General features: G+C 54.7%; 1 protein-coding gene across 3 annotated transcripts in view; it reads right to left on the reverse strand.

Moving 5' to 3' along the window:
* PRKAG2 (protein kinase AMP-activated non-catalytic subunit gamma 2) overlaps positions 1–12,035 on the reverse strand; it is a 309,748-nt gene extending 297,713 nt beyond the window's left edge. The window contains exon 1 of one of the 3 annotated variants that reach the window (XM_055591312.1): positions 11,432–12,035. In XM_055591312.1, the coding sequence (XP_055447287.1) occupies positions 11,432–11,545 (114 nt within the window). In that variant the 5' untranslated portion in view covers positions 11,546–12,035. The remainder of the gene's footprint in view (positions 1–11,431) is intronic. The other 2 variants (XM_055591310.1, XM_055591311.1) reach the window with 2 other exon arrangements.
* Between the last annotated feature and the right edge of the window lie 3,529 nt (positions 12,036–15,564).

Here is a 15,564-nt window from a genome sequence, read left to right on the forward strand (position 1 = left end):
ACAGTCCCTGAGTGCTCACTTGTCCTCAGGATGTAGCAGTTTCCATACGATCCTGGTGCCCAAGCCACATGCAGACCCTAGATTGCAATCCTCTTTGTAGTATGTATGACACAGAATATCATTAATACTATCTGGCAATTGTACAATTAATAGTATGTTATTAAACAATAATACTATTACACATCAACCTGTTTAAGATCTTGGGCTTCCCTGGTGGCTCAGGCAGTAAAAAAATCTGCCTGCCATGCAGGAGAGCTGAGTTCAATCCCTGGGTCGGGAAGATCCCCTGGTGGAGAAAATGGCAACCTACTCCAGGATTCTTGCCTGGAGAATTCCATGGACAGAGGAGCCTGGCGGGTTACAGTCCATGGGGGTCACAAAGAGTCGGACAAGATTGAGCAACTAATACTTAAAGATCTTAATATAGTAATAAATATGTTATAAAGTAATATTTAATTGTTACTGTTATAATGTATGATATGTGCAATCAGTTCAGTTCAGTTCAGTCGCTCAGTCGTGTCCGCCTCTTTGGGATCCCATTAATTGCAGCACGCCAGGCCTCCCTGTCCATCACCATCTCCCAGAGTTCACTCAGACTCACGTCCATTGATAATTATAATTAAATTATGTATTTGGGCTTCCCTGGTGCCTCAGCTGGTAAAGAATCCAGCTGCAATGTGGGAGACCTGGGTTTGATCTCTGGGTTGCAGAGATCCCCGGGAGAAGGGAAAGGCTACCCACTCCAGTATTCTGTCCTGGAGAATCCCATGGACTGTATAGTCCATGGGGTCACAAAGAGTCGGACATGACTGAGTGACTTTCACTTTCACTTTTCACATTATGTAATTATATCTGTACAACATATAGTATATAAATATACAGTACTAAGATTAGGATTATTGCATGCACTATTAATTATTATGTATATATTTATGTATGTTTGAGAAGGATAAATGTTTGTTGTTTTAAGCCACTGTGATTTGGGGTATTTGGTAGCGAAAGTGAGCGTGTGTGGGAACTTGTGCCCGGAGCGCCGCATGTGGGCGCTGAGCCTGTGAGGTAGGGGCTGAGCCCGTCCTGGTTACAGCTTTACTCTCAGCCCTGCCCAGTGCTTGGCACACAGAGGGCTTTTGGTAAATGTTTGGTAACTCGGCAAGAAGCCCTGCAGCCTTCTGACAGAACACCCAGCACAGGATGTCTTGATTCCTGCTTTGCCGTTTATCCTAATATTCAGTTCTTATTAAAACGACAAAATGAAAAAGAACTACAAAATAAGATCTATGAAATTATACATGGCAGGTTATTTATTTTCCAGATGAGATGGGTAAATCACAGGCTTCAAAGTCCTTCTGTAAAAGCGAGCAAATAAGCACCTGGTCAGCCCCAAGGGCAAACCCATGGAAGGCAGACCAGATCTCTCATTTTCCCTGTGCCCATCCTGGGGCTGGGGTCTGTCCTGCCTGGCAGTCTTGCCTCCCACCCCAGGCTACCTGGAACACCCATGGGGATCAACGTGGGGCGGGGGCAGGGCAAAGCAGGGACGTCAAAAACTCAAGTTAAACACAACACAGCTTTCTTGGCAGGTCGTACTAGAACAGGTGGGTGCTGTGGACAGCCACATCTGCTTTCTCTGTGATAAGGATAACAACACTGATAATGATGATTATAGTATTTCACAGGGTTATTTCAGAGATAAACAAGAGTCAGCTTATATACAAGCACACCCTTGGCATCCTGAGCAAGTGCTCCATCAGTATTGCTAAATCTGATGACAATGTGTTGTCCCCGAGGATATCTGATTGTCAGTAATATTGATCACGAATGGAACCACCCATCGAGGACCATCCGAATTGCTAGGAGGAAGAAAGTGCTTCAGGGTGCTCATTACACAACCTCCTGTGGACAAGAATGTCCGGGGATGACCGCGCAATGACCACTGACCCCAACAGTGCTGTGAAGGCAGGGACCCTGCTGGGTGAGATCCTGGGGCCCCATAATGCATCACAAACAAAGAGTGGGTGTCTTTTTAAAGCCTACTTAACTTTTTTTAAAAGGTTTTTTTTTTTTTTTTGGATGTGGACCACTTTTTAAGTCTTTACTGAATTTATTACAATACTCTTTGTTTTACGTTTTGGTTTTTCAGCCATGAGGCTTGTGGGAGCTTACCTCTCCGACCAGGGATGGAACCCGCACCCCTGTATTGGAAGGCAAACCACTGGACCACCAGGGAAATCCCCAAACAATGTGCATTTAAAACTACAGAAATTCTCTCTCCATTCCGGAGGCCAGAGCCTGAAATCAAGGTGTGGGCAGGGCCACACTCCCGCGGAACCCCAGGAGAGGGCTCTCCCTTGCTTCTTCTGTCCCTGGTAGCCCCAGGGATCCTTGGCTTATGACAGCATCTCTGTAACCTCTGCCTTGTCTTCCCATGATCTTCCTTCTGTGTCTCTGCATCCACGTGCTAAGTCGCTTCAGTCATGTCCGAATCCCTGCGACCCCACGGACCGTAGCCCGCCAGGCTCCTCTTGTCCATGGGATTATCCCAGGCAAGAATACTGGAGTGGGTTGCCATTACCTCCTCCAGGGGATCTTCCCAACCCAGGGGTCGAACCTGTGTCTCTTATGTCTCCTGCTTTGACCACTAGCTCCACCTGGGCAAGCCCCTCTGTATCCACATTTCCCTCTTTTTTATAAGGACACCAGTCGTACTGATCTCAGCTTAACTTGGCCATTCCATTTGCAGAGACCCTACTTCCAAATCAGGTCACAGTCACCGCTACCAGAGGTTAGGATTACAGCATCTTTCAGGAGACACAAGTCAGTCATGATCCCGTTCAGCTCTGTATCCTCCACGCCTAGCACGAGACCTGGGAAACAGACAGAAATGGGCTCACAGGTTTCCCAGGTCCAGTTCTACAGGTGCCCAGCTGTAAACACGCTCCCAGCAACCTAGCTCCCCATTTCCTTCAAAATGAGAAGCTGGCCCCCCATCCTAAAATTCCAGCCCCGTCATATCCTTCCTTCTGTTCCCTGCCCCCAGCACCAGTGAGGACCCCAGGGCCACCTGCCCAGCTCTGCACTGAGCCCCTGCCGGGTCCCTGCAGAAGGTGGGCAGGGCTGCATGGCTCCCACAGCTAGGACCTGGCCTCAGCCGCCTGGAAAAAAGGCTGGACCCCTGGGGTGACCCAGAGCAAAGTGGTCTTTGTTGTCCATTCATCAGCGACTTCGCTGCCAGGTCAGAGTATATCAACACACAGAGGCTCTGGCACGAGGCCCCAAAGCCCGGATGATATCTGATGGGTGTGTGACAAGCCGTGAGCTGGCAGAGAAGGGCTTCCTGTCAACAGGAAGGGAAGGATGCGGATCAAATCATTTTCAAAGCAGGCAGAGGAAGAAAGAGATGAGCAAGATTGGGGTTAACCATTCTGACGCCGGGCTATCCCTCCCCTGTGGCTCCCCCACCATCTAACAGCAAGGTCATGGTTGACTGACCAAGCAAATGAAGGACTTCTTCACCTCGGGTGCTCAGCACTGCATTGGCCACTGTCTGTCCCTTATCTTAAAGCCTTTGACCACAGGCTGACATTTGGTTTGCTGTCCGGGGATATCAAGATGGGCTGGGCCACCGTCTGGAAAGAGGTGGGAGTCACAGGCGTTCACGTGTGATGATACCCACTGTTCTGGGTCAGAGTGGGGGTAGTCGATGGGCAAGAATGGGGAAGGAAGGCCAGATTGTAACCCAGATTCTAACCCAGCTCTTCCAGGGTCTGTGGCCTGTTGGGTGACCTGAGTAACCCCATAATAGTGAAATAGTGCCCAGAAACAGACATCGCTGGCAGTGAGCTGAGTATATCAAGATGGGAAAAGTAGAAGAAAAACAGACAGTCAAGAAACAGCATCACCTGGGGCCTCTCTAGTGGTCGAGTGGTTTAAGAATCTGCCTTTCAACTCAGGGGACGCGCGACTGATCCCTGGTCAGGGAACGAAGACCCCACATGCCTCAGGGCAACTAAGCCCAAGAGATGACAATGACCGAGGCCCCCTGCCACAGCTGGAGTCTGTGCCCCACATCAAAAGATCCTGCCTGCTGTAACCGAGATCCCACATGCCGCAGCAAAGAGTCGAGGCAGCCAAATAAATGAACATCAAAAAAACGAAAAAAAAAGAAACAGCATCATCGAAGAGCACATTTACGTGTCTGGATGGTTTCAGAAGACACAAGCTGATGTGCTGAAGTTAAAGAAAATGAAGTCTGAGCAGGTGAAAAGCCCTTGGCAAGTGAAGATGTGTTTCCAGTTTTTCTGGAGTCAGACTTGGGTCAAAAGGGAAACGCCTGGGGGCAGATCAGTAATAGAAGACAGTTTTGCTAGATTTTTACTGGAGGAGGAAACAGGCAGGGAAAGATACCGGTGAAGTGCTGAGAACCAGATCAAGTTTATGATGTGTGGAAAGACAGCACTGAACACACACACGTGTGGGGCTGCTGCTGCTGCAACCTCGGGACTAGCGGTGTCCTTTTGGCGCAATAATGACCCAGGATATCAATGATCGCATTTATCACGAGGCCACGAGGCAGTGTTCAGAGCCCAGTTTACACAAGGATCTTGAACCCTCCACAGGCAGGTGCTAGGAAAGAGTGGGCCCAGGGCAGCAGAGGCTAGACTTGACAATAGGGTCACCAACTATGGGACGGGGGATGCCCGGTTCTCAGCTGGGGACAAGCTGTAAAGTGGGGACAAGAAGATGAGACAGGGAATCCAGCCTGTGAGTCACTGGATGTGTGATTCTGCAAATCCACGTGTTTCGTGCTCAGCTTAGGTCACCAGGTGAGCTGGTCCATGGAGGTCCGTGCATAGTCTGTAGGGTGGAATCTTCAAGGAAGGGTACCCCTATATCCATTCTCTGCCTACCCGTTCCCCCTCACAGGCCCAGAGCTGGACTGTGCTTAACTGTGCGTTCAGCCGACGTGCTACATGAAGCCCACCCCGCAGTCAGTCCAGCTCATACCCTGCGAGCTGCAGAGAGACATCAGGCCTCGTTCATAAACCCCAGAGCCACAGAACAGTTCCGGGGACTCCATTATTGGCTCCTCTGCCTCCTCCCGTCCCGATATCACGCTCTGGGCCCTGTAAGAGCCTGTGTTCAGGGTGCCCAAAATGCATCAAGCCACTGAAGGGCGGAGTCCAGAAACAATGCAGTGAGGTCTAAGAGGCTGGACCACCACCGGTTACGCAGGCTGGACACTCATCTTTATCTGGGAGCCAGAACTACTCTGCCTTTATTCTACCGTCAGCAGCCAAGAGTCTCTCTTCTCAACGGCAGGTGGAAGAGTGCAGATACTAGAGAGAGGATGGAGAGATACACAGATACTTAGATGGGGCGATGGACAGACTGATAGAAAGAATAACACGGGGGCAGGGGGCTTCCCCGGTAGCTCAAGTGGTAAAGAATCTGCCTGCCAAGTGCAGGAGATGCAGGAGATGTGGGTTCAACCCCTGGGTCAGGAAGACTCGCCCGGAGAAGAAAATGGCAAGCTACCCCAGGACTCTTGCCTAGGAAATCCCATGGACAGAGGAGTCTGGCTATAGTTCAAGGGATCGCAAAAAAGTCAGACACGACTGAGCACACACAAGAGTCAGAGACCACACACTGAGGAAGCTGGAAAGCAATGCTTTGTTAAATCCCTGGAGGCCTGAGAGTCACCCAGAAAACTTCTCAGGAACAAAGAACCACAGGTCCCACGCCCTAGAGATGCTGATTCAGCAGTTCTGGACTGAGACCTAGGATTGTACATTTTAAGCAAATGCTGGGTGGATCGACTTAGGCTGGTCCGTGAGCTGCTCTTTGAAAAACACTGTCCTAAACCCTAACCCATCTTGCTCAAGGTGGTACATGCCGACCAAGGTCAAGGCCAAAGATGACACACACCCGCACCTTGCCGCATGGCACCCACTTTCCCTTCACCGAGGCTTTAGTCAGGGAAGTTCCAGTGGCGGGGTGGGCAGTGAACAGTCCTGCAGGGGGCAGAAGGCAGCTCCCAGTCCTGGGCGGGGCCCCCTCCTTCACACCCTGCCCAGCAGAGCGGATCTGGCTGGATGGAGGCTACTGGTCCCAGGCCCATCTACAGGGTGAAGGGCACTGGGCTTCAGGCAGCGCGAGGCTTCCCTCTGGAGACATAACTAGCAAAGACGTCCCCAGCGACCGGCCCAAGCCACGCTGGGTCTCCATGACCTCCGAGGCCGGGCAGCTGCTCCTGGCTCTATTTCTAGGCTGTCTCCGGGGACTGACAAGGATTTCTGCTGCCCCTCTCCCAGGAGAAGCAGGGGCTGGGCACTCTAGCAGCAGTAAGTATTGGGCCACTGCCTCGGACCAAGGCTGACCTCCCCCAGCTGCCTCCGTGTCCCTACGGGCCCCCACATGGGTCCTTCTCTCCAAAGTCCTCCCTGCCCCCCGACCGCCTGCCCCATCATTGGCTTGTGAACAGTCCCAGAGTCCCACAAGACAGTCAAAGAGACAGCCAGCGGTCACCACTTACAGTAAGGCTGCGCGCTAACAGGGCACATTCTTTTTCTCGGACAGAAAGGCGGAAAGCACATGTTAACTCCCAGCGATGGCTGCTCGGGCAGAGGGTTCTGGCAGGTCGCCAGGCACGGCTAGGCTTCTAATGAGCTCTTTTCTAAAAGCATTCCCACCACCTGGATGACTGCTCCTGCCTTCCATTAGGGATGAAGGCGGAGGAACGAGAACCCAGGCGAGGTGCCAGCACACTACGACTCTGAACCGTACGCTTGTCCTGCTACTTTTAAAGGCCTAGGGCAGCCCCAGAGGAGCCTGCACGCAGGCGTTCCTCTCCTCTCCCTCCTCTCTTTCCCCGGACAAGATATAAGAGGGCGTCCCCCAAAGGTGACCCACCCCGAGCCTGAAACGAAGCAAGGCAACACCCTCCATCAGGCCCAAGGGCCATTCTCCCTTCAGTAGAATTCAGTTAATGAATGACTTTAGTTAGTAACTGTGGGTCTCCACTACCCACTGTCACCTAAGCCCTTAGTATATCCCCTAAAGTTGATTCCTCTTTTCCTGTATCTCAGGGCACAGCAGGTGCTATGCTGCTGGCAGGAGGGCAGGGTAAAAGGTGGTTAAGGATCTAGATTAAAAGACTTCCTTGGTGGTCCAGTAGTTAGGAATCCACCTGCCGATGCAGGGGACACGGGTTCAACACCTGGCCGGGAAGAACCCACGTGCCTCAGAGCAACTAAGCCCGGGAGCCACGACGACTGAGCCCACGAGCTGCAACGACTGTGCTCACACACCTGAGAGTCTGTGCTCCCCAACAAGAGAAGCCCCCACTGACCATAACCAGAGAAAGCCTGAGTGCAGCCACGAAGACCCAGTGCAGCCAAAAAAAAAAAAAATTACAAAGTAAAAAATTAAAAAGTAAAATAAATTAAAAAGAAAGATCTAGATTAAAGAGCCTAGGATGGAGGTTTGCAATTATCTCCCCAACATCCTTGGCCATAGTTCTGTTTATACATCAGATGTGGGGCTGGAGACTGAGTCCAGTCGTGTCCATTTCAGAAAAAAAGATCAGCTGCTTTGGACACGAGAGGTCTCAGAAGGCTTCATCACAGTGAGTGTCACTGGTTGCCACCAAATGAGCCCTCCACTGGACTGCCAGAGCCAGGGTATCTTCCAGGAGCCGCTCTTTAATGAGCACCAATGCCCACCAGCTGTTGGGGGAGGAGGCAGAAGTGATGCCCTTTGACCCACTGGGCTGTGACAGACTCACCATCTTCCCTCAAGAACCGCCTCCTGACACCACACGTCCTGCAATCCTAAGGCCAGCTCAATCCCTCGCCATCCGTCAGACACCACGGCTGACCATCTTCCATCTTGCCTCTGTCCATTTTCTTTCATCATCACTACAGTTCAAGCCCTCAGATGCTGATCTCTGGGTTTTTTACCCAAGCATTTGATTGCTTCCCTTGACACCAGCCCAGTCTCCACAACTCTATGCCACGAAGTGTTGTTGGCATCACTTTTAATTGCTTCTTACTTTAAAGTAAGTGAAGTGAAAGTAAAAAGTGAAAGTGAAGTCATGTCCGGCTCTTTGCGACCCCATGGACTGTAGCCCGCCAGGCTTCTCTGTCCGTGGAATTTTTCAAGCAAGAGTACTGGAGTGGGTTACCATTTCCTTCTCCAGGGGATCTTCCCAACCCAGGGATAGAACCTGGGTCTCCTGCATTGCAGGCAGACGCTTTACTGTCTGAGCCACCAGGGAAGACCCTGACTTGAAATTCCCTCTCAAAACAGTGAGACAATGACTTGGATTCAGTAGTTTATCCCAGGGAGCGGGGGAGGTGAGGCAAGGAAGTCCGGCCAGACAGAAAGAGTGTGTGAATGACTGATTGGCCCACCACTCTGGGCAACTGGGGCTGGGTCCTGCTGGGACCCTCAGAGGCCTCCACAGAACCCATGGTAGAACCTCTCCCCTCACCTGCATTCCTCCTTGGTGAGGGCTGCCCCTTTAGGGCATAATGCCAACCCCAGCATTCCCACGCCAGCCTACTCAGGCTGAGCAAGCTGCCACTATTCCAGAGGCCTCCTTGAGGAGCAGAGAGACACGGTGAGCAGCTGTGGTATGGAGCGGAGCTGTCCAGCAAGGCTGCAGGGAACCCTGGGTGGGCTCTGGGCACAACAGGAAGGACACCCATCGCATCTACTGCAGCTTCCCAAGGGCTCCAGGGGGGTCATCCTCATTCCTGGGCCTAAGTCCCAGGAAGGACTCCCAGAGAAGAGACAGGAGGCCAGTTAAAGTGGGATTTCGGGTAACAACGGATGGTTTTTCTTTTAGTATAAGTTTATCCCAAATGGTGCCTGGCACATTCATATACTAAGAAGTTGTTCATTGTTTAAAATTCTAATTTAACTGGGCACTTTAGTATTTCTACTTGCTAAATCTTGTACGGCCGATTCAAGGCTCTCCTTGATCTGACCTTGACGTATTTCCGATTACCCTGATTTCTCAAACCCTTTCGTCCATGAAAAGGGGCCCTTCGCTGGGTCTGGAAACAGCCTCACACTCTCCAACTCCAGAGGGGGGCTCAAGCTGGTTCCCTGGCAGGAGTGATCCCCCGCCATGCCCTGACATGTCTCTGTCCTGCCTACCACCTCTGGGTGCAGTGTCTCTCTGAACATGTCCATGCCGTACCATGTCTCCCTTCTCTCCCCTCTGAAAGCAGGTACGGCCTGCACCGGTCAACCTGTGCCCTCGGGTCGTCTGCAAACATCTGTCTGAATGCCACATTTTCCCAGCTAGCGTGTAACTCTCACCCAGCCCAGCACAGGGACCCACAGGTAATGACTACTTGGTTAGTGACAACACCCTCTTGGTTCCCCCTGCCCCCAAACACACAGCAGATGCAGGCCCTGTGAGAGCAGAGACAGAGGCCCTCTCCTTTCCCCCTGGATCTCACCATCAAGCAGCGCAGCACACGTGTCATGGAATAACTGAGTGAACGGTACTTTCTGTAAGGGCTGCGTCGGGCCAAGAACGATGGCTAAAGCAGCCAAAGTCATCACCAGCAGCAGGAGGGCTAGTGAGAGGGTTCCAACTATATCATGGCTTTTCCGCCGTCACACCTTGGCCGCTCCGTCCTCTTCCAGGTTCTGGGTTTTGCCCTCCACCTCTCCGGAGCATGCCCCACACACGTGTTCCCATTTGAGACCAGCCTCACCTATCACCCTGAATAGGATATGCATAGCCTGGGCACTAGGCAGTGTCATTTTCTTTTCTCTCTCTTTTAAAGTAGATGATCTGAAGTAAGTGTAATAGCCATACATTCATATAACAGTTTGCACTGGTACGAGCTTTCCCATGATTTATTTTTATATCAACAGACTTGAAAGGGGGGCAAAGCAGAGTTATTATCTGTTTGACAAACAGGAGAAGCTGAGTGGTTAAATGGCTCAGTCAAGTGAAGCTACCAGAGGGAGGCTTCGCCTACTGGTGTCTAACTTTCCATTTACAAATATGGCTCAAAATATCTCACGTTAGGAATGTAAACAGGACTATCTCATTTTCACATAGGATGTTTATTTATTCAAAGGCATGCTTATTCCCGCAAGCTTGGGTCACCACCCTGGTGGTCACACTGCAAGCTCGGGCCCAGTCACCTGCTCCCTGAGCTCTCCCTTGCCAGGGAGGGCTGGCCACCTGTCCCAACTTGGGGCTGCTCCCTGAAGTACCCATCAGATGTCTGGGGCTCCCCCAGTACCTGACCTTCCTGGCCAGTGTTTGCACAGAGGACTGGAAAGGAAGCGCAGTCAACAAACATCTTAGTGAAATGCCTGAGAGAGTTCACAGCAGAAAATGCTTGGCCAGGCAGCACCCCCTCCCCCCGCCCCTCGCTGGCGGCTGTCAGAAAGGATTAGCTTCCTGGAGGTGTCTGTAACACGGTGAGGTCGGAGGCAGCTCTGGGCGGATGGGACCACCGGCATCTGTGCCCAAGACCGGTCACCCATCATCAAAATTACATTCTCCATGGAGTTCTCTTGCGTGTGTGTTTGGACACACGTGTACTCGGTGAGTGAAGGTTGGGGGAGTGACCCAGCTGGGGGCTTCCTTCGGATGCAGGTAAGGGCTGTAGGGCTCAGCATCAGACCAACCCCCCCTCCACCCACCCACGGAGTGGCTAAGTAAGGCTGCGGCTGGCCACGGCAAGCAAACTGCAGGGTGGGCGCACGACCCCTGCCCGCCACGCCCTCCAGCTGGACAAAGTCAAGCTGCAGACCGATCGATGTCGCCAAAGTCCGGCCCAGAGGCCGGCGTGGCCAGGGCTGAAGTTCGCGAGGGTCCTGCACGCCTTTGGGGATCCGGAGCCCCCAAATGCCTGAAATGTGCTCCCAGGGTCAGACCCAGGGGCCGGCTGCAGAGGAGCCTCCCGCCCCGGGCCCACAGACACCCGAGGAAAGCTGAGGAGCAGGGTGCTGGGGAGCGGTGTTGGGGGGTCAGTTTGAGGGCGCAGCTACACACAGCTGCCGCCCCCATTCCCCGCTGTCCCCACCCACCGCCCCTCCCGTCCGTCCCCAGCCGCGGCGCGCGGCTCCACCTCCCCGGAGCGCAGTCCACACGGTCCTCCTTCAACAAAAACAAGCCTACGCACCGCCCCCCGCACCCGCACCGGGCGGGATCCCCGGCTACGCCCAGCCCGCCACGCCGCAGACAGTGGGTCGCCGGGCCCCGGCGGCACTCGGGCGGGGCGGGAGACGGAGCCCGGGCCCGGCGGCGCAGCTCGGCCCCGCGCCGTCAGCCGTCCCCGGAGCGGCAGGAGGGGCGCGCACGGCGGCGGGGCGGCCCGCGTTAACCGCTTCCGCGCCGGTTCGGAGCGCGGCGGGGGGCGGCGAGCCGGAGGCCCCGCGGGGCCGGACTCACCGGAATGTGCACCCGCAGAGAACGCCGCTTCTGGCTGCTGTTTTTCTTGCCGCCGCTCCCGCCGGGGCTGCAAACATCTTTCTTCTTCTTGGTGTCCATGGCCGCGCTTCCCATAACTTTAAGCCGAAGTTAATTCCGGGTGACCCGTTCCTGGAATTCGGTCCTCTCCTTCCCCGTGCCCGGCCCCTGCCGTCGGCCGCGGGCGCTGTTTACTGTCCCCTCCCGCCTGAAGACACCGCGTGGGGACTTCCGCGGGAGGGAGGTGGGGCAGGGACCTCCGGCCCGCCGGGGGTGGCGGTCGACGGGAGCGCCGGGTTCACGTGTCCGCTTCCTCCTACGGGATCGTCCGAGGCAGAACCGAAGCCCGAGGCCGTCCTGGTTCGGGGCTACGCGTGGCAGCGTGCTCCCTCCGAGTGACAAAGTTTTCTTCCTTTGGCAAGGCGAGGCAACATTTCCCACCCTCCCGGCTCCCCGCCACTCCCCGATTCCCAAAGGTAATCGGACAGGCAGGTGCAGTTCAACACTTTGAGAAGCAGCCCTCCTATTGCCTGCGCCTGAGCGAAAGATCTGGCGAGAACGAGACGCTGTGTGTATTAACGTGAGCCTCGGCCGCAGAATAAACCAGCCCGCAGCCTGGAGCGAGGTCCGTCCTCCTTTCTGGGCGAGGGAGGGAGGAGGAGGAGGGGAAGAGGAGGTGCAAACACGGAGACTCTGCGCAATTGGACCGAGGCGCGGCTGCGAGCGCGGCGGCTGGCGGCAGGCCGGAGAGCGCGCGGGAGCTTCGCGGGGAGCGGAGGCCCCGTCACCCGCTCCGTCCCCCCGCCGCCGCCACTCCAGGGCGCTGGGGCCGGGGGCTACGCGAAGGGCCGGGCCTGGCCCAGACGCAGGCGGGCGGCGCGGGGAGGTGGACGGCGGCGCGCCTCGAACAGGAAGTACATGGCGTGCCGCGCGTTCCCCTCGCCGCCGCGCGCTGTCGCCCGGGGGGCTGCGGTCCCCTGCGGCCGCGGCGGCGCGGGACCCGCTCCGAGACAGGTGTCAGACCCCGGGAAACCCCCCCCCCCCATGTCGGTCATAAATGTCTGACCCCCCAGCCACACGCACCCTGAAACACGCACACGCGCCCCGTGCCCCGCAGACCCGGCGGCGGCGGAAGCACGGGGGTTTTGGTGCGATGCGCGTTGACCCGCACGTGCGTCTGGAAAACCGCGGCCCCGGGGCCCTGCCCGCCGGCGTGCGCGCTGAGATCGCACCGGGCAGGTGAGCCCCGGGGTCGCGGGCGGAGTGAGTTTTCACCGCCACCACCCCCCCACCCCGCCCGGCTGTTTCAGGTTCACCCAGGGACCCGCGGTAAGGGTCGGGCGCGGAGTGCGCAGGCCGGCGCCGCGGGGCACACGGGGTTGCTAAAACGGCGGAGGAAATGGTGGGGGCCGAGGGCTGGAAACCCAGGGCGAGGCCCCCACGTGCTGCCTCGGTCTCAGCCTCGCGCATAGCCCCGGGCCGGCCAGGTGTGCCACCCGGACGCTTCCCCTACCCCGGCTGGAAGTGGGGCGAGTCCTCGTTAGAAAGTCGCCTGCCCTGCTGCTCGCAGCTCTGAGAACAGGGTGGCCCCCCAAAGTCACTCGAGCTCCTTGAACGCTGACGTCAGCTCTCCTGCTCCCCGGCCATCAATGATGTGAGGACGCAGGTCGCTTTGGGGACGCCCTGGGGGCCGTGAGGAGATGGCCTTCCCTCTTGTCCAGGTGCGGAGGGTCGCAGAGGTCTCCCCCGGGAAGGAAGGTGAGCCCGCTTCAGGGACGCCCCCCAGGCAGTGCCGCCCACCCAGCCGGTGCCGCCCACCCAGCCGCAAGACACCCTCGTCCAGCCTGTCTTTCCTGCTTCCCTTTCCAGTCCGAGTTCCTCCGCGTGTGTGAAATCCCCCATAGTCCGGCTGGTGCCTGGTTCAGACGTTCTGGAGGGTTCCTTCCCCTCCCAGCTCTCCAGTCCAGAGTGGACCGAGGGCGCTGAAGACCTTCCCGTCCCAGAGCCGTGCTTTCTGGACTGCTACCGCTGCTAAGTGGTTTCAGTCGTGTCTAACTCCTTGTGACCTCATGGACTGTAGCCACCCAGGCTCCTCTGTCCATGGGACATTCCAATCAAGAATACAGGAGTAGGTGGGTTGCCTTTCCCTTCTCCAGGGGATCTTCCTCACCCAGGGATCAAACTCGCGTCTTTAGTGTCTCCGGTACTGGGAAGCGGGTTCTTTACCACTAGCGTCACCTAGGGAGCTTTCTGGACAGAAGGTTGCAATGCACTGGAGAGAACCGCACCTGGGTTCAAAAGCCACTTGGCCATCAGGTGTGGAGTTTCTCGCTTTGACCTTGTTCTGACTTACTGCTTGGCTGGGAGGTGGGTAGGATTTCCGGAGACTCGGGGAGATAACTGCCTTATTCCCCTGAACGCTGGAAACAGTGATTAGAAAGAGACAATGGTGGGCCCTCCCGGACCCACGCAGAGTGACTCTCCAGATGTCATTTAAATTCCGTCTCTTCAGTTTAATATTTTAATCCTTGTCACAGTAATAATTGGCCAAGGCAAGCGAATGACTCCATTTGCTGAGAACTGGTTTTGGAAGGAGAGAAGGAGGGGCAGGAGGGAAGTTAGGGAGCCTTGGGGAGTGCCCTCCTGGGATCCATTCAGAATGAGGACGCTGCCCTGTTATTTCTCACACCAGAATTTTGCCTGAGGCCTGTCATGGTTAATGGGCTGTGCCTGGATTGTTAGGATAGGTACTTTTGTCTGTTGATTTGAGTAAATATGCCCCAGCATTTCTGGGCTTCAGGGGTGGATCAACGGTAAAAACACCCACCTGCAATGCAGGAGCTGCAGGTTCAATCCTTGGGTCGGGAAGACCCCCTGGAGGAGGGCATGGAAACCCACTCCAGGGTTCTTGCCTGAAGAATCCCATGGACAGAGGACCTGTTGGGCTAGTCCGTGGGCTCGCCCCATCACTCATTAATAAAATTCATTTGCTCTCTGAGTTTGGTTGGAGTGTAGACTTTTCTGCCTGGGAATCTTAAAACATTTTACTGTATTGACTAAATTTTAAAGGTGCCCCCACCTTTTTGTTGTTGTTGTTCCACATGTTAATTTTTTTTTTTTTCTCAATCTGGGTTTTTTTTTTTTTAATTTTTTTATTTGCTTTATTTTTGGCAGCACTGGGTCTTGGTTGCTTTGCCTGGGCTTTCTGTTCGGTTCAGTTGCTCAGTCGTGTCTGACTCTTTGCGACCCTGGGGACTGCAGCACTCTAGGCTTCCCTGTCCATCATCAACTCCTGGAGCTCACTCAAACTCATGTCCATTAAGTCGGTGATGCCATCCAACCATCTCATCCTCTGTTGTCCCTTTCTCCTCCTGCCTTCAGTCTTTCCCAGCATCAGGGTCTTTTCCAATGAGTCAGTTCTTCATATCAGGTGGCCAAAGTATTGGAGCTTCATCTTCAGCATCAGTCCTTCCAATGAATATTCAGGACTGATCTCCTTTAGGATGGACTGGTTGGATCTCCTCGCAGTCCAAGGGACTCTCAAGAGTCTTCTCCAACACCACAGCTCAAAAGCATCAATTCTTCCGCTCTCAGCTTTCTTTATAGTCCAACTCCCACTTCTGTAGTTCTGGCAGGTTGGGGGTAGGGGGGCTACTCTTCTTTGTGGTATGAGGGGCTTCTCATTGTGGTGGCTTCTCTTGTTGCAGAGCATCGCCTTTGGGCATGTAGGCTCAGTAGTTGTGGCTCTCCCGCTTAGTTGCTTCAGGGTATGTGCGATATTCCCGGACCAGGAGTGGAACCCGTGTCCCCTGCATAGGCAGGGGATGGGTTCTTATCCACTCTGCCACCAGGAATGTCCCTGGGTGTTTCTTATTGATGGTGTCAGAGAAGCTTACCAGTCATTTTTAAAACATGTGTTCATTTATTTGGGGCCAAATCAGGTCTAAGTTTCGGCAGGCAGGATCTTTTTTCGTTGCGGCCTGTGGGCTTCTCCCCTTGAGGCTCACGGCCTCAGTAGTTCTCCCACAGCATGTTGGATCTTAGTTCCCCAACCAGGGATCAAACCTGAGTACCGTGCCATTGCAAGGTGGAGTCTTAACCACTGGACGACCCGG

The sequence above is a fragment of the Bubalus kerabau genome, chromosome 8, assembly GCF_029407905.1.
Source record: "Bubalus kerabau isolate K-KA32 ecotype Philippines breed swamp buffalo chromosome 8, PCC_UOA_SB_1v2, whole genome shotgun sequence".
Taxonomy (NCBI): domain Eukaryota; kingdom Metazoa; phylum Chordata; class Mammalia; order Artiodactyla; family Bovidae; genus Bubalus; species Bubalus kerabau.